General features: G+C 55.8%; 1 protein-coding gene across 1 annotated transcript; it reads right to left on the minus strand.

Moving 5' to 3' along the window:
- Positions 1–3,645: 3,645 nt before the first annotated feature.
- Positions 3,646–6,704, minus strand: POU3F4 (POU class 3 homeobox 4). Its single transcript, XM_055727796.1, has one exon. The coding sequence runs from the start codon at positions 6,609–6,611 to the stop codon at positions 5,505–5,507; it is 1,107 nt and encodes a 368-aa protein (XP_055583771.1). The 5' UTR covers positions 6,612–6,704; the 3' UTR covers positions 3,646–5,504.
- Between the last annotated feature and the right edge of the window lie 7,315 nt (positions 6,705–14,019).

Raw genomic sequence — 14,019 nt, forward strand, 5'->3', positions numbered from 1 at the left:
GCTTTCTTTTCATTACATTAGTACAAAAGTTATTTAGTATGGCCTTTTCCATATCTTACAGTGTTAACAAAAATAGATGCTTATTGCTTTAATAAAGGTTTTGATTTGGAAATTATTTACCATTTAGACTTTTTATGCTCTAATTGCTTTTGATTCTTCAGAATATATATAATGGAAAGCAGCTGAAAGACTGGGGTTTAAAAATGGGCTCTTGCACATTTGAAGCAAATTTTATCCTGCAATCAGTCGCAAAGATCTTAACTGCAGCTATCACATATCCTAAATATGTAATTGCTGTGGAGCCTTTCCAGTCTATTGGTTACAGGACGCTAGGAAAAGAGGAAAGCCAGTACAAATGTAGACCCTGATGGCCGTGAGTATTTTTGGGGTCACCTGCCTAAAACCTTCAATGAACATTTTTTCTAGAACAAAGCCTTGGAATTAGATTGTGCAAAGACACCAATGAATAATTTCATTTGCAGGGAAGCGGCCCGCTGGATTACATGGAAGCTGCTCTGGTGAGTGAAGTGATGAATTATGTCTGGGTTTTGGGATCGGACCCTTGGCTGAAGGGCATCCCCTCCCAGCCGACATGCTCCCTGGCTCCTGGGGGGAGGACTTAACATTTTAAATGTACCCCCATCCTCCTGTGGTCCTGCCCTGGGAATGGGTGGTGGTTTTTGTACACAGATGCAGTCCCAGTAAGACCAAGCGCTCTAGCCTGCTCTGCCTGAGCCTATGGAGTTGCTACAAAGAAAGAAAAAATCACAATACTGAATTTTGAGGTATTTTAAAAGCATATTCGTCAGATGTAGTCTAGGCATGAGTTGAATGGTCCATATTCTGAATGATTTATAAAGACCACTACAAAGTGAAATACCATCTTTGCTTACTTTTTAGTAATTTTTGCTTTCAGATGAGCCCCCTCCCATGGTCCTGGCCCTCTTTAGCAGGGAGGAGAGCACAGCTTGAGAATATTTGAAATTTAAACCCGAAGGAAGCCTCAGGTTCTCTTCTTTTCATGTCATGTAAAAAAGCCAAGAAGACTCAGCCTCAAAAATTGTTAGAGCCATTTAACACTCTCCATTAAAATCACAAAAGCAGTGTAATTCATTGTTATCAGAGAAATACTTGATTTCAACCCTTTCTTCTTTAAAGGAGTGTGTGAGATATTTCCATGCTAAATTAGTATCTTCCATTAATGTGAATGGCTGCTAAGTACACACCATAAATTCTCCGTTCCAGGAGACACGTGTGTGCCAAGCCTGCAATGGCAAGGCCTCCCGGGTGAGCCGGGCAGTTGCAGAGGGCGTGGGGCGGTGGGCAGCTGGCACAGCCTAGATGTGCTCGTGCCCGATTTACTGCATTATAACTAAGGCCGAACTTGGAGTCTCTTATGATTATACTCCATGCTTCTTTCCACCCCCTCTTGAGTTCTTCTTAAAATCGTTTCCTAAATGCAGAAGATAACCTGACCCGTGTCTGCGAAGCTGAAGTTTCTCTTCCTGCCCCTGGCTCGGTGGGACTTTGGGAGGCCAAGCATCCCCCCGCCACCCAGATGTGCCCAGCACCCCGAGGCCTCCCCACGCACACCGCGTGTGATGGGCAGCGAAGAAGACAACAGTGATCTGTACTTAACATTAGGTGGCACAAAAGAGTTTCATTTTGCTCACAGGCATAATAAAATATATGGGCGATAACAGAGATTGTCTTTTCTTTAAATCAGATTCTCCTTCCCTATTTTTTCCAGCTTTCAAGTAGTTTTCGAAGTCCTCCTGTTTATAAACTTACTTGGTTCCGTCTTTTATCTCATCTCTTTTGTCTCTTAACAGAATTTGTTTAAAAATAACACATAACCCAGCCCTGGCTGCAGTTGCATTTACAGAACAGCCAAAGGGCTCTAAACCAGGCTCATTTCAGCAAAACGCCTTCTGTCCTTCCTCCAAACCAGCGCTGCCTTCCAGACCTTCACCCCTCCGGACCCTGCCTGGCCAGAGCCAGCGTGACCACACAGGGCACGTCCTCGCACCAAGCTTTTCCTCCGTGCCCGTACTTGGCGCTGTTTCCAAACCACGGGCATTTACTCCTGGTTTGGTACCCATGCTACTCGGTGCATGGTTATTTTGTTTCTGGGGTTGACTGAGAAATGTGATGGGGCTGGGGGGCTATGTTTCCTTCTCCTTCTGTTGTAATCCTTTGGGAAAGAGTTGCAGGTTGTTGTCCAGCTGCAGAAGCAGCTGGGCTTTGCTGCCCCAGCGGCACAGGCCCGTTGCCTCCAGGATCGCGGTGTCTGCCCTGTGCTGCAGCTTGCAAAGGTTTACAGCAAAAAATCAGTTTTATGATGAAGAGACAAAGCATCGCCCACTGTTTACAGCCCAAATCCTCTCTGGCTGACAGGTACGGGGTGGCTGCTGCTGTGGGAAGGTGCTGGCTGCTCCTGCTGCGGGGTTGGTAAAGGCAAGAGCTCACTCCCGGCTCGGGTGCCTGCTCGGGACTCCGAAAGGTAACGTCCCCTTCCCCGCACTGTTCGCAGCAGGGTTGGTTATTGTTTTCTCCAAGGTTCGGCCTCAGAAGGAGGGAAAGGGGAAAAAAATATAAAAGGCCATCGCGTTGCTGATGCTGTGAAGTTTGCTGCTTCCCTGCCTGCACCCCCCCCCCCCCCCCCGCCCCCAGCACCCCCCCTCCTCCCTGCGCCCGGGCCCGGCTGCCGGGGCTGGATCTTCCGCGTTTCACCCCATTAGATGTGATTAACTGTTATTGTTCCTCCCCGGCACTCCGCGGCCCGCCGGGGGGCGCGGGGGGCGGCCCGGGCCGGGGGGGGGTCGGGGCGCAGGAGCCCGGCCCCGGCGGCGCGGCCCGCGGAGGGGGGGCGGGGGGAAGGAGGGAACAAAAGAAACTTCCCCGGTGCCCCGATTCCTGCTGCGGGGGGGCAGGGGGGGACCCCGGCCGGGCCCCCACGGGCTGCGGGGCAGCTGGGGCCACCAGCCGGGAGGCGGCTGCAGCGCGGGCGCGCAGAGCCGCGGGGGCGAGGGGGCAGCGCTGCCCGCGCCCTGCACTGATGTACACGGTACAGCTATACGTACACACACAAACAGCTGCATCCATAGTGCATCTACATGCAGCGGCGCATCCTGCCTAGCGCCACCCGGCCCCCCCACCCCCGAAAAAAAGCCGCGGCCCCCCTTTTCCCACCCCAAAAGTGCCTTTTCCGCGGCCTCGCGGCAGGTGGAAACCGGCTCGCGGGGCGCTGCCGGGCCCGGCCCCCCCCGAGCCCTTCCCCGGGGGGTACCGGCCCTGCCCGGGCAGGGGGAGCCCGGCGGGGGGGGAGGGGGCGAGGCCGGGGCGCTCCCCACCGCCCCCTCCGAGGAGCCCCCGCTGCCCGCACCCCCGGCTCGGCCAGCGCACAAACAACGCAACGTGGGTTTTACAGCTTTTTTTTTTTCTTTTTTTTGTAAAAATGTTTATTTAAACCTTTTTTTTAATTTTTTTCCTTTTACAACAATAAAATATTGCGTCAATATAAACCCCTTGACTAAAACTGGTCGACAACCAAACGTTACAGCGAGTCGTGTGTTTCGTTATTATTTTTTGTTCCGACAACCATTTAGGCTTTTTTTTTTCTTTCGGAAACGTTTTTTTTCTCTCTTTTTTTTTTTTTAAACATAATGCGGAATTTATTGAAAATAAATAATTGTTGGCAACTGCAATAGGCAATTTTGGATAAAATAGTTGAAAAAAGCAACCTTTAATGAAAATAGCGTTTATTATACATCAGTTACTAAATGAATAAACTAAATGATCTTTCTTTAAATTAATAACTTCCAAAAAACGTTTAATATACAAAACTGTACAGTTATAAAGTCGGCAGAAATAGGCAGGTCCTCAGTGTCGAGTTTTTTTGTTTTTCTTTTTTATTTTTTTTTTTTTTAGCGCTTACTGAAAAATACTTGAAAAATATAAATGTCGAAAGGAAAAAATCTGAGCGCCGGGGAGGGAGAAGGGCTGCGCCGGGAACCGCGGAGCGGGGTGCGGATGCGGTGCGGGCCGGGGGGTGCGGGGGGGGCCCGGCCCGGCCCTGCCCGGCGGCCCCGAGCCAGCCCGGCCGCGGGGGGTGCGGGGACGGCGGGTGAGCTGGGCCGTGCCCCGCACACGCACCCACGCAGCGGTTCTCCTTCGTGCGTGGGCGCCGCACACGCCGCCCGTGTGCACGGCACAGCCACGGCCGGGCGGAGGGGAGGGGGCGGTTACAGCTCAGCACTTCCCTGTGCCGAAAAAATGGTGATTTTTTAGCATTTTAGGGATTTTTTTCTTTTTGTTTTTCTCCCTGTTCGTTTTGGGTTTTGTTGTTTTGTTGTTGTTTGGGTTTGGGGTTTTTTTGTTGGTTTTTGTTTGTTTTTTTTTAATGAAAGCTTTTCAACAAATCCAGCATCTCCCTGTGACGCGGAAATAAGCTCAGCATGAACCAAACGCGGGCGTTTTCTGTCCCCTTCCCTCCCCCCGCCCCGAAATCCGTGAGACACCTCATTCCTCTTCACCATCGAAACAAAATACAGAGAAACTGATTTCCGAAGCCAAAGCGCAGAAGTATAAAGGTGTTTTACTACAGACCTCTCAGTCTGGCGCTGATCAAAAAGCCCAACTCATCTTCGGAAAGGAAAAGACTGGCAAATGCCACGATTTTGTTTGTAATGCTTAATTTCGGATAAATCTCTTAGAAATAATAATTGCATTTTTTTTTCCCTTGGAGAAGAGGGGGGAGGTCAGGACTGTAACCCGACCGTTTGACGGTGCTGGGAAGTTCTTGAAGAGAAAAGCTGCAACAAATAAGCCTGTTCTTCACAGCCGTGCGTGCGGCAGCCGGGTGCGCGGGGCTCCGCGGGCGCGGAGGGAGCCCCGTCCCCTGGGGGGGGCGATAGGGCCGCGGCCACCCTGCCCCGTCCCCGCTGGGTGACTGCCGGTGCGTGGGGAAGGGAGAAACGTTTTGACTGATCAATTCGATACAAATTAGGTCACAAATATTGTGTACAGTTTGTAGTAAAACACCTCAGACATTTAAAAACGCTATATAAGTCTTTAAAAATGCAAAACTAGTCTATTGTAAAACAGATTCACCTGAAATACAGCTGATATAACCAAGGCGCTGGAAGGTTATTCATAGGCACACATCTGTCTTTCCTTTTCTGTCGGGTTTTTTCTTTCTTTTTTTTTTTTTTTCTCGTGGGTTTTCGTTTGTGGGTTGGTGGTGATGGGGTTTTTTCTCCCCCCCCTTTTTTTTTTTCCTTCGTCCTAGCGGAGACCGAAACCAAACCTTGTCTGCGAGTAAACACCGTGTACCGATCGGCAGAAAGGTCGGAGAGAGGAAAAACTCTATTGCCCAGGCGGCGAGCGGGGAGCCCCGGCCCCGCGTCGGCCGCCCCTCGGGAAGCCCAAGCCGGCGCCCGGCGGCGCTGCCCGCAGTGCTGCCCGCAGTCCTGCCCGCCCCCCCGGTGCCCGCCGGGCCGCGGTCAGAGGTCGTGGCAGGCCGTGTCCGTTTTCACGCCGTGGGAGTACACCTCGTGCTGCGGCTGCTCGCCCGGCGGCGTCATGCGCTTCTCCTTCTGCCGCCGGTTGCAGAACCAGACCCGCACCACCTCCTTCTCCAGCTGCAGGCTGTCTGCCAGCGAGGAGATCTCCTGGGCGGCCGGCTTGGGACACTTGAGAAAGTGCGTTTCCAGCACGCCCTTGACACTCACCTCGATGGAGGTCCGCTTCTTCCTCTTCCTCCCCTGCGCCGCGATCTTGTCGATGCTGGTGGGGCTGCCGGTGGAGGAGTCGGCCTCCTCCAGCCACTTGTTCAGCAGCGGCTTCAGCTTGCACATGTTCTTGAAGCTGAGCTGCAGGGCCTCGAAGCGGCAGATGGTGGTCTGCGAGAAGACGTTGCCGTAGAGGGTCCCCAGGGCCAAGCCCACGTCGGCCTGGGTGAAGCCCAGCTTGATGCGCCGCTGCTTGAACTGCTTGGCGAACTGCTCCAGCTCGTCCGAGGTCGGCGTCTCCTCGTCCGAGTGGTCCTGGCAGTGGTGCCCGCCCAGCTCGCCGTGCTCGCCGCCGGCCTCGCCGCGCAGCCCCGGGTGCAAGCCCTGCGCGGCGGCGGCGGCGGGCGGCGGGGTGAGCCCGCCGTGCTCCAGCATGCCGCCCACCGCGAAGCCGGCCTGCGAGTAGACGTTGAGGGGCTGCCCGGCCGCGGCGGCGGCCGGGGGGGCCAGCGAGGCGCTGTGGGCCGGGCTGGCGCCCCAGGCGCTGGGGTGGTTGGCGTGGGGCGAGTGGTGGGAGACGTGGGGCGAGCGATGGTGGATGATGGCGCCCAGCTGCAGGTCCTCGCGGCCCGGCTTGACGTCGGGCTGCTCCAGCGGGCCGCCGGCCAGCGCCGAGGGCCAGGGCCCGCCGTCGCTCAGGCTGGTCACCCAGTGGTGCCCCAGCGGGTGCCCATTGCCGGGGACGCCCTGCAGGTACTCGCTCTGCAGCAGCTTCTGCGGGTTGCGGAAGGGGCTCCCCTGCTGCATGCCCGCGCCGTCCGCATGGGCGAGCGAGCCGGAGCCGAGCAGGCTGTAGGGGTTGGAGGCGGCTGTGGCCATGGCCGCCGCGCAGCCCCCACGAGTTATACTGTGGCGGCGCCGCCGCTTCAGCCTTTGACATCCACCGGCACGGCGGCCCGGGCAGCGGCCGAGCGCCGACTGGCAGCCGCGCCGCCCAATGGGGGCGCGCCGCCGGCGGGGCCGCGCCGCGCAGGCCAATGGCAGGGGCGGGGAGGCCGGCCGCGGGGCCGGGGGCGGGGCGAGGGCCGGGCGCCGCGCGGGCCCGAGGCAGGAAGTGAATCACTCCGCCGGCACCGGGGGCCGGGCGTGAGGCGGCCCCGCTGCTTAACTCCTTCCGCGCCGCGCTCCGCGCCGGACGGGGAGGGAGGGGAGGACGCGGGGCACGGCTTAAATGGGGAGCGATTAGCGCCGGTGGAGCGCGCGGCAGAGGTTAAACGGCGGCGGACCGGCGGCAGCGCTGCGGGACCACCCCGGCGCGGACCGGCTTCCGACGCGCCCCTAGGGCCCTCGCAGCCCCCCGGGCCGGGCGGGCTCTGCCGCTGGGTGCGCGCTGCCCGCTCTGCTCCTCCGCGCTGGCGGCTGCCGCTGCGCTGCCGCCCCGAGCCGCGCCACTCCCGCCTGCCCCGGGCCGGGCGCTCCCGCCGGGGAGCAAAAAGTTAAAAAACAACCAAACGTCAAAAAACAAAGCCCCAAACCCCAAACAAACAAAACCCTCAAATAATAAAAAAACACCCCCAAAAGGCGCTTTCCGGCCTCCGCGCCAGTAAGAACCCCTCGAAGTTCGCGATAGGCAGCGCCCGGGCGCGGTGCGCTCCCGCCGTGCGGTGGGGGGGGGGGGGAGACTCCCACCCCCAACCGGGAAAAATGGGAAAATAAAGGGGGGAAAGGCGCGTGCGGTCCCCAGCCCCCCCTCTCCCCGCGCGGGGGCCGGCGGGGGGGAGCGGTGTGCCCCCCGGCTGGCCCGGGCCCGGCGGGCAGAGCCCCCAGCCCCGGCGGGGCCCCTCGGCGGCGGGGAACGGCGGGGAGCGGCGGAGCCCGGTACCGCCGAACCGCTCCCGAGTTAAAAAATGACCTTTCCCTGCATAATTTTGGAGGTAACCTAGCTGCGTAATTATATTTGCACTTACAGAAGACTGCATCAGAGTTCCCTTATTGGTTTGAAATTCCATTAAATATATTGCAAGAGCTCCTAGGTTAAGCTTGATTTAAATTTGCATACATTTTCATATATTTAGCAGAAATAAAAGAAGGCTTGCAGCTACCAGAAAGTCATTAAGGCATTAGTTTCTCTGAGAAGACAGATCTGAAGAAAATTCAAGAAAATGAGAAAATAGATATAAATAAGGTGAGCGCTCCTCCGATTCCTTTATAGCCGGGTGGCATCTCTTGCCTCATTATAATAATAATAATCGCAATAATTTCTCGCCGGGGCTCGGGCAGGGCGCAGCGTGCGAGAGGGGGCAAAGGCAGGGCTGGCTGGTAGCGCGCGGTGTGTGGCTGGAGGCAGGTCGCGATATATCGGGGAGGCTGCGGGTCCCCGGGCGCGTCCCCGACGGGCGGCCGCTGCGCTGCGCACCCGCGCCCGGCTCCGCGCCCTGCCCGCAGCCCCGCGGGCAACTTGGGAAAAGAAATAACAAAAAAATAAAGTTTGCAGGTAGCGGGGGGAAGCGGTTTGTGTGCGAGGGGCGGTGGGGAGCGGGCGGGGGGGTCAGCGGGGGGGGTCAGGGCATGGAAAACGTCTCCGGGAGAGCCCGGTGCGGCGGGCAGCACCGCGGCCGGGCCCGCCGGCGGCGCGGGGGAAGGCGGGCAGGGCAGGGAAGGAGTTATATTAGCAGCCCGCTTGCTTTTTTTTTTTTCCGCCTTTCTTTCCTTTTTTTTTTTCCTCCCCTCTCTCCGCCTTCACAAGCTTCTCGAAATAAATATCACCGGAGCCGGCGGAAGAAAAGGGGGGGGGGGGGGGGGGGAAATCCGCGCTGTATAAAAACGTAACTAAATTATTTAAAATTAATTTGCACTTTAACTTCCGAAACAATTTTTCAAATCCCATTGCCCGTGAAAATAGATGTTCAGATCCGCCGTTTAATTAAGGCAGAGTCTCTAGCAGGGAAATAAAACCCCGAACGTCCCATTTTAATATTTGTTGCAAATGTATCTAAGGCAGAGCCCGGCTCCGCGGCACTCCGCTCCTGACGGAGGAGACTCTCATCTCGCCTATGGGAGAGTATGGAGTATTTTATAGTGTTTTTATCTGCATATAGTTAAATCTTCTTGCTGTTCTAACTAATCTGCTGGAGAGGGTTTCTTTAGCTCTTTCCTGTCAGTCTAACTTCCCAAGTGTAACAGATGCCGCTCTCAAGCGGTCCTTTCTGCTGCTTTTCTTTATTCAGCCTCGCATATTTCTCCCCATGATCTGGGTTTCCATAGAGAGAGGAATAAAAGGGGGACCATGGCCACAAATCCCCTGCCCCATGCAGAATAAAAGAGCCTTATTCAATAGACGACCCCGTCTGGACATGGGAGAAAAATAAGTACATGCAAAGCTACTGTTGCAAGAATTTGTAACTTATTTTTCATAGACTGAAATCCATTAAAGTTTTTTTTTTTAAAAAAGAAGTTTCTGGGTTTGAGCTGGGCGCTCCAGCCCCCTGGCTCTGGGTGCCTCGGCGCTGGACGGACCCGCGTTTCCCCAACAAATAACTCCCTTTAATATCTATTTTTTTCCCCTGCTAAATCTTTGGCATGAAAAAGGTCGCACAATAGCCGAAGGCAGCCTACCGTCTTGGGGCAGCTAGAAGTCGCTATAGAGAAAAACCCCCGCTTGGAAGCGGAGGGGCTGTAATTGTCTGCAGTTCCCTTCGCCCGGCGGAGGCACCGGCGGGACCGGCAGTTTCGGGGGGTCACCCGGTGCGCGGCTCGGACGTCCCCTCGCCGCGGCGGCGGGCGGAGGGCAGGCGGCGGCACCGGAGCGGAGCCGGCGGGGCGGCGGGCGGGGGCGGCGGGGCAGGGGGGCTCCGGCCGCTCCGGTACCGCACCCGCGGGTCCCCCGAGCTGCCCCGCGGGGAGCCCGCCTGCCTCTGCCTATAGGCTCCATAGGCGCCTCGATAGGTAGGGACCGGAGAGAGCCAGCCCAGAAGCGGGAGGAACGGGTTTATTATGATCGTGGCAGAGCGGCTTTTATTATATTTTAGAGATTTTTTTTTTCTCTCTCTCTCTCATTGTTCGTCTGCGGGAGGAGAGGAAGGAAAAAAAAAGGTCTAAAAGGGGTTCGTTTTGATTGTGTTTAATACAGCATGAAGCTCGGAGCGGTAAGCTGTGGCTCGGTGTCATGACCTCTATATTGAAAACTTCACCTTCAACACAAGTTCACTTTAGAGACAGGACGAGTTAGATTGCGCTTGGTGGGAACAAGTGCAAATTTAAAAACAGAGTCAATCATAACGGGGGTGGGGGTTGGGAAAGGGCAATTTAACCGTTTCTGAAGCCAGGAGTTAAGGTTTTCATTGTGTACATCGAGGCGCTGGTACTAACGCTGAAGCCCAGCCACCCATCCGTTCAGCAGGCAGGGCTGAGAAACCGGCTCCTGGATCTCCGGAGATGCTTTGTGAAAACCTAACCTGCTTGGGGGAAGGTTAGGAGGAAAAGAGGAATTTACAGAGTATTAGCAGAAATTAGCCAATACCGACACAAGCTCAATTAGTTCTTTTTTTTTTTTTTTTTTTTTTTTTTTTTTTGGTCTCTGTTGGCTGCTCTTGAACGTGAGTAAATGCAGGGAGAGAGGAGGGAGAGCCACACTCCCATCTTAGAGCCACAGCCAGGAGATGGACTGACAGATTGCAAATTAAAATAGTCCTAATGTAAGAATGAATGCAGCCCCCCCAAATCTCTCCGAGCACCAGCCCGTTAGTAATAAGCCCGGCACGGAGGGAGCGTTGCTGCGGCTGGGCTGGTCCTGCACCCGGAGAAAGGCTAGGGAGGGACAATAAAGCCAGTCCCGGGCAGAGAAAATCACAAGGTAAATAGCATTTGTATTCTAACTGCTGCGGTTTCCAAAGCGTTTGGAGCGACTTCTCGCTCCTCTGCTCGAATCGCCTATTATTACTATTATTTTATTGTTATTATTAGTAGTAGTAGTACTACTACTATTATTATTATTATTACTACTACTACTACTAATCTTCTTTTCCACGTTGTTAATGTTTGAAAAAGGTACTTGCTGGAAAAAAAAAATGATGTCGTTCATTTGTGCACTACCACGTCATGATCAAGTCACCGTTATTTTGTAGCTGGGTTGGTTTGTAGCAGGTATTGTCTGGAACATTTGGTTGATTTGCAGTCGACAGGAAAAAAAAAATTAAAAATTAAATTCCAGGAAGTCTCACCAAAGTGCACATTTTGACTGTGGGAGCGATCTTGCCGTTTATTAAATGCACGTACGGAACCGTCGGGCGTTGTTGTGCTTCACGGGGAAGCGTGGCCGGGAAAGGCGGCGGCGCGGGGCTGCGGCGGTGCCGTGGGAGGTCACGGGGGAGTTACCGGGGCTGCACCACGATGCGGATCGCTTCCTTTCTACGTAGGCACTTTCCTCACCGTGCCATCCAGACAGGCGTGATGACAAGAATGATCTTGTTTCATCCCGGACCGAAATCCCGTGTGGGGTTGGTTTTTTGCTTGTTTGGGTTTTGGTTTTTTTGGTTTGGGTTTGTTGGGGTTTTTTTTGCCGCCCCCGCGGCCTTCAAGTGTGTTGCCCCCCACCCCAGCGCAGGCAAACGGGGGCGAGGCGGCCGGTGAGGGCCAGCCCTGGGCGGGGGCGACGGAGTCCCGCTCCCCTTCCAAACCAGAGGCCATCCTGCCTGTATTTTTTAGAAATCATTCAAACACAATTCCTGAACGGACAGATTCCTGCTCAGATGTATTTAGAGGGAAGCGGGTTGGATTTGAAAACGCGCTAACCTGCTGCTATTTAACCTCTGCTGACTAATGAGACAAACGGCTGTGTTCTTTGGGTGGCAGCTACCTGCATCGCTGTTTGTTAGCTCTCTGAACAATTTCAACGCAGGGTTTGCTTTTGTTTGTTTTATGGTTGTTGGTTTGTGGGGGTTTTTTCTTCTTTTAAACGTTACGCTTTCCCAGCTTTAGCCTTCAGCCTGCAAAGCATCCAGCGATGCTCCTTGATCCTGCGGAGGGATCTAAACGCCTCCTGCCTTTCGCAGCGCCTCGTCATTCCCAGATTTACATTTGTAAATACGTAGATGGTACTGCTACTTCTTCCTTTTCTCACCGACGAAACGTTTACAGCTCGGTGGAAAGTTTACTCCCCGTTTCATCCGGATGGCGCCAATCAAAGCTGTTAAAAAACCTGAACTTTCAGGCCAGGCTGCCTTGCGGGAAGGTGTTTCCCTGGGGAATTGCTCTTGGAAAACGTCGAGGGGTAGGGGGCTCGGCTGCGCCAGGCGGGACCATGCCCGCGCCGGTGGGTGCTTGCCGCAGCCCCCCCGCCCGCCGCTGGGGTCTTGCGTGGGGCCGCCGGTGGCGCAGCCTGAGCCTGGCAGGGCGGCTCGGCGGGGCCCACGCCGCAGACAAAGGCTTTGCCCACGGCCAGAGCTTGGACCCTCCCCGGGAAGCCCCCTCATCCCGAGGCTTGGCCCGGCTGGGTGGTGGAGGGCTGGGACCCCAGGCACCCCATCACCCAGCCAGGGCGAACCTCGGGATGGGGGTGCTCTGCGCACCCCGGGTGGGTAGGTGATGCTGGAGCGGGGACACCCCGCCCCCCCTCCTCCCCTCCTTGTGCTTCCATTTGCCTCGGCTTCGCCGCCCCCCAGCCCCTGCAGAAAGAGCTGCTGGGGCTGAGCCCTCCCCAGCCATTCTCCCCCAGGTCCCTTGGCATCTCCTGGCACCTTCCCCCCCGCCCCGGCCGGGAGGAGGCCGGTTAAAGCCCCGGGGGGCTGCAACACCCCTTCCTGGGCGGGGGAGCCGCAAGCAGCCCCGGCACAGCGGGGGAGAAGTTCACGGGAAGGCGGGTGGGCAATAAATCAGCGCAGGTCCCCGGGAGACATGGAAGCGCACACGGACAAGTCGCCATGGGAGGGAGAGAAGCAGCCCCTCGGCTGCGCCGCCTGCGAGAAATAAATAAGAATAAATCCCAGTCGGGGGGGAGGGGGCTGCGGCCGAGCACCGGGGGCAGCGGGGCGGGGAGCACCCGGTGCCGGCCCGCTCCCCCGGGAGCGCTAGGGCAGAACCGAGGAAACGCGCTCTGCAAACTTTTAATGAAATCACGGGCGGTATCGATTTTATTTGGTGGTTTTTTGGTTTTTTTTTTTTGTGCTTCAGTCATTGGAAAGTGTCCCCTTTGGGCGTGGGGGTGGAGGGCAGAAGGGAGCGGCGCAGCGCCGGCTCTATCGCGCGTTGACTTATTTCGCGTTTTAGAAAACAAACGCCGCGCCCGAGGGTCCTCCAGGGAGCGAGAGGACCCCGGGGGGCTTGAGCCAGCCAGGGAAGCCGGGGGTTTAGCCACGCAGGAGCTGCAGGTACCGGTTTGTAGGCCCTTGCCTGCGCCCCTGGGAAGGCGCCCTGGCCGGGGGTCGGTGCCCGGCTGCGACTCCCGCATCCCGGAGCGGAGCCCGGGGGGAGCCAGCTCTGCCCCCCGGACAATCCGTTCCCGAAGTGCCACATCCCAGCGTTTCCTATCTGCCGCTTCTCCAAACTGTTTAGAAATTACTAGTAGCGGATAAGTAAATTGCAAGTAAACCTAGTGAATTAGGATGATTCTCTATCAGTTTAATTTATGTTTTATAGTTAGTTTAGCCTTCTGATTTGATTGCCTTAGTAATGTGAATTGCCTACAGCTGCTGATGATACAGCTTTAATTCTGTTTTAAAGGTCATGTAAACATGTGCCTGTAGCATAAGGAATGCAAATTCAATTCCCTTTTAATGCTTCCTCACATTCACTTCACAGCCTTCACCTAGAAAATTAGCAGGATTTAATAGAAAACTGTTGGAATGTTGTGATTTCATTAAAAGCCCCTCTCCCCCCCAGGCGTGGCTCTCCCCGGGCCACCCCACGCCCGTGACGCGGACACGGCTGCGCTCCCACACCCGTTTTGGTGGAGATGGAGGCGGTCCCGGCCCCGGGACGGAGTCACCCTCTGCACCTCGGAGCTTTGTGTGGCTGCAGGTAAACAACACACGGCTGGACAACCCGGTGTAGCTGCAGGTAAACAACACGCGGCTGGATAACCCGGCGCCACCGCGAGTTGCCCCCCCGAGGAGCATCACGCAGGTGTACACCTATATGTTAGGCTACCGCACAGCCGCGTCTTTCCCCTACGTCACGGTGAAAGAGGATGCTTGCGAAGAGAAACCGGGGGAAAATACTGGGTTTCGGATGAGGTGGGCTGCAGATGTTCTCCGCATCAGCGGGAGGAGAGGCTGTGCCGAGATGCCAAGGT

This window comes from Falco cherrug, chromosome 15 (assembly GCF_023634085.1).
Source record: "Falco cherrug isolate bFalChe1 chromosome 15, bFalChe1.pri, whole genome shotgun sequence".
Taxonomy (NCBI): Eukaryota; Metazoa; Chordata; class Aves; order Falconiformes; family Falconidae; genus Falco; species Falco cherrug.

Bases quoted from the DNA above. Each gene is read 5' to 3' on its own strand.
- POU3F4 (XM_055727796.1), bottom strand. From the start codon at position 6,611: ATGGCCACAGCCGCCTCCAACCCCTACAGCCTGCTCGGCTCCGGCTCG.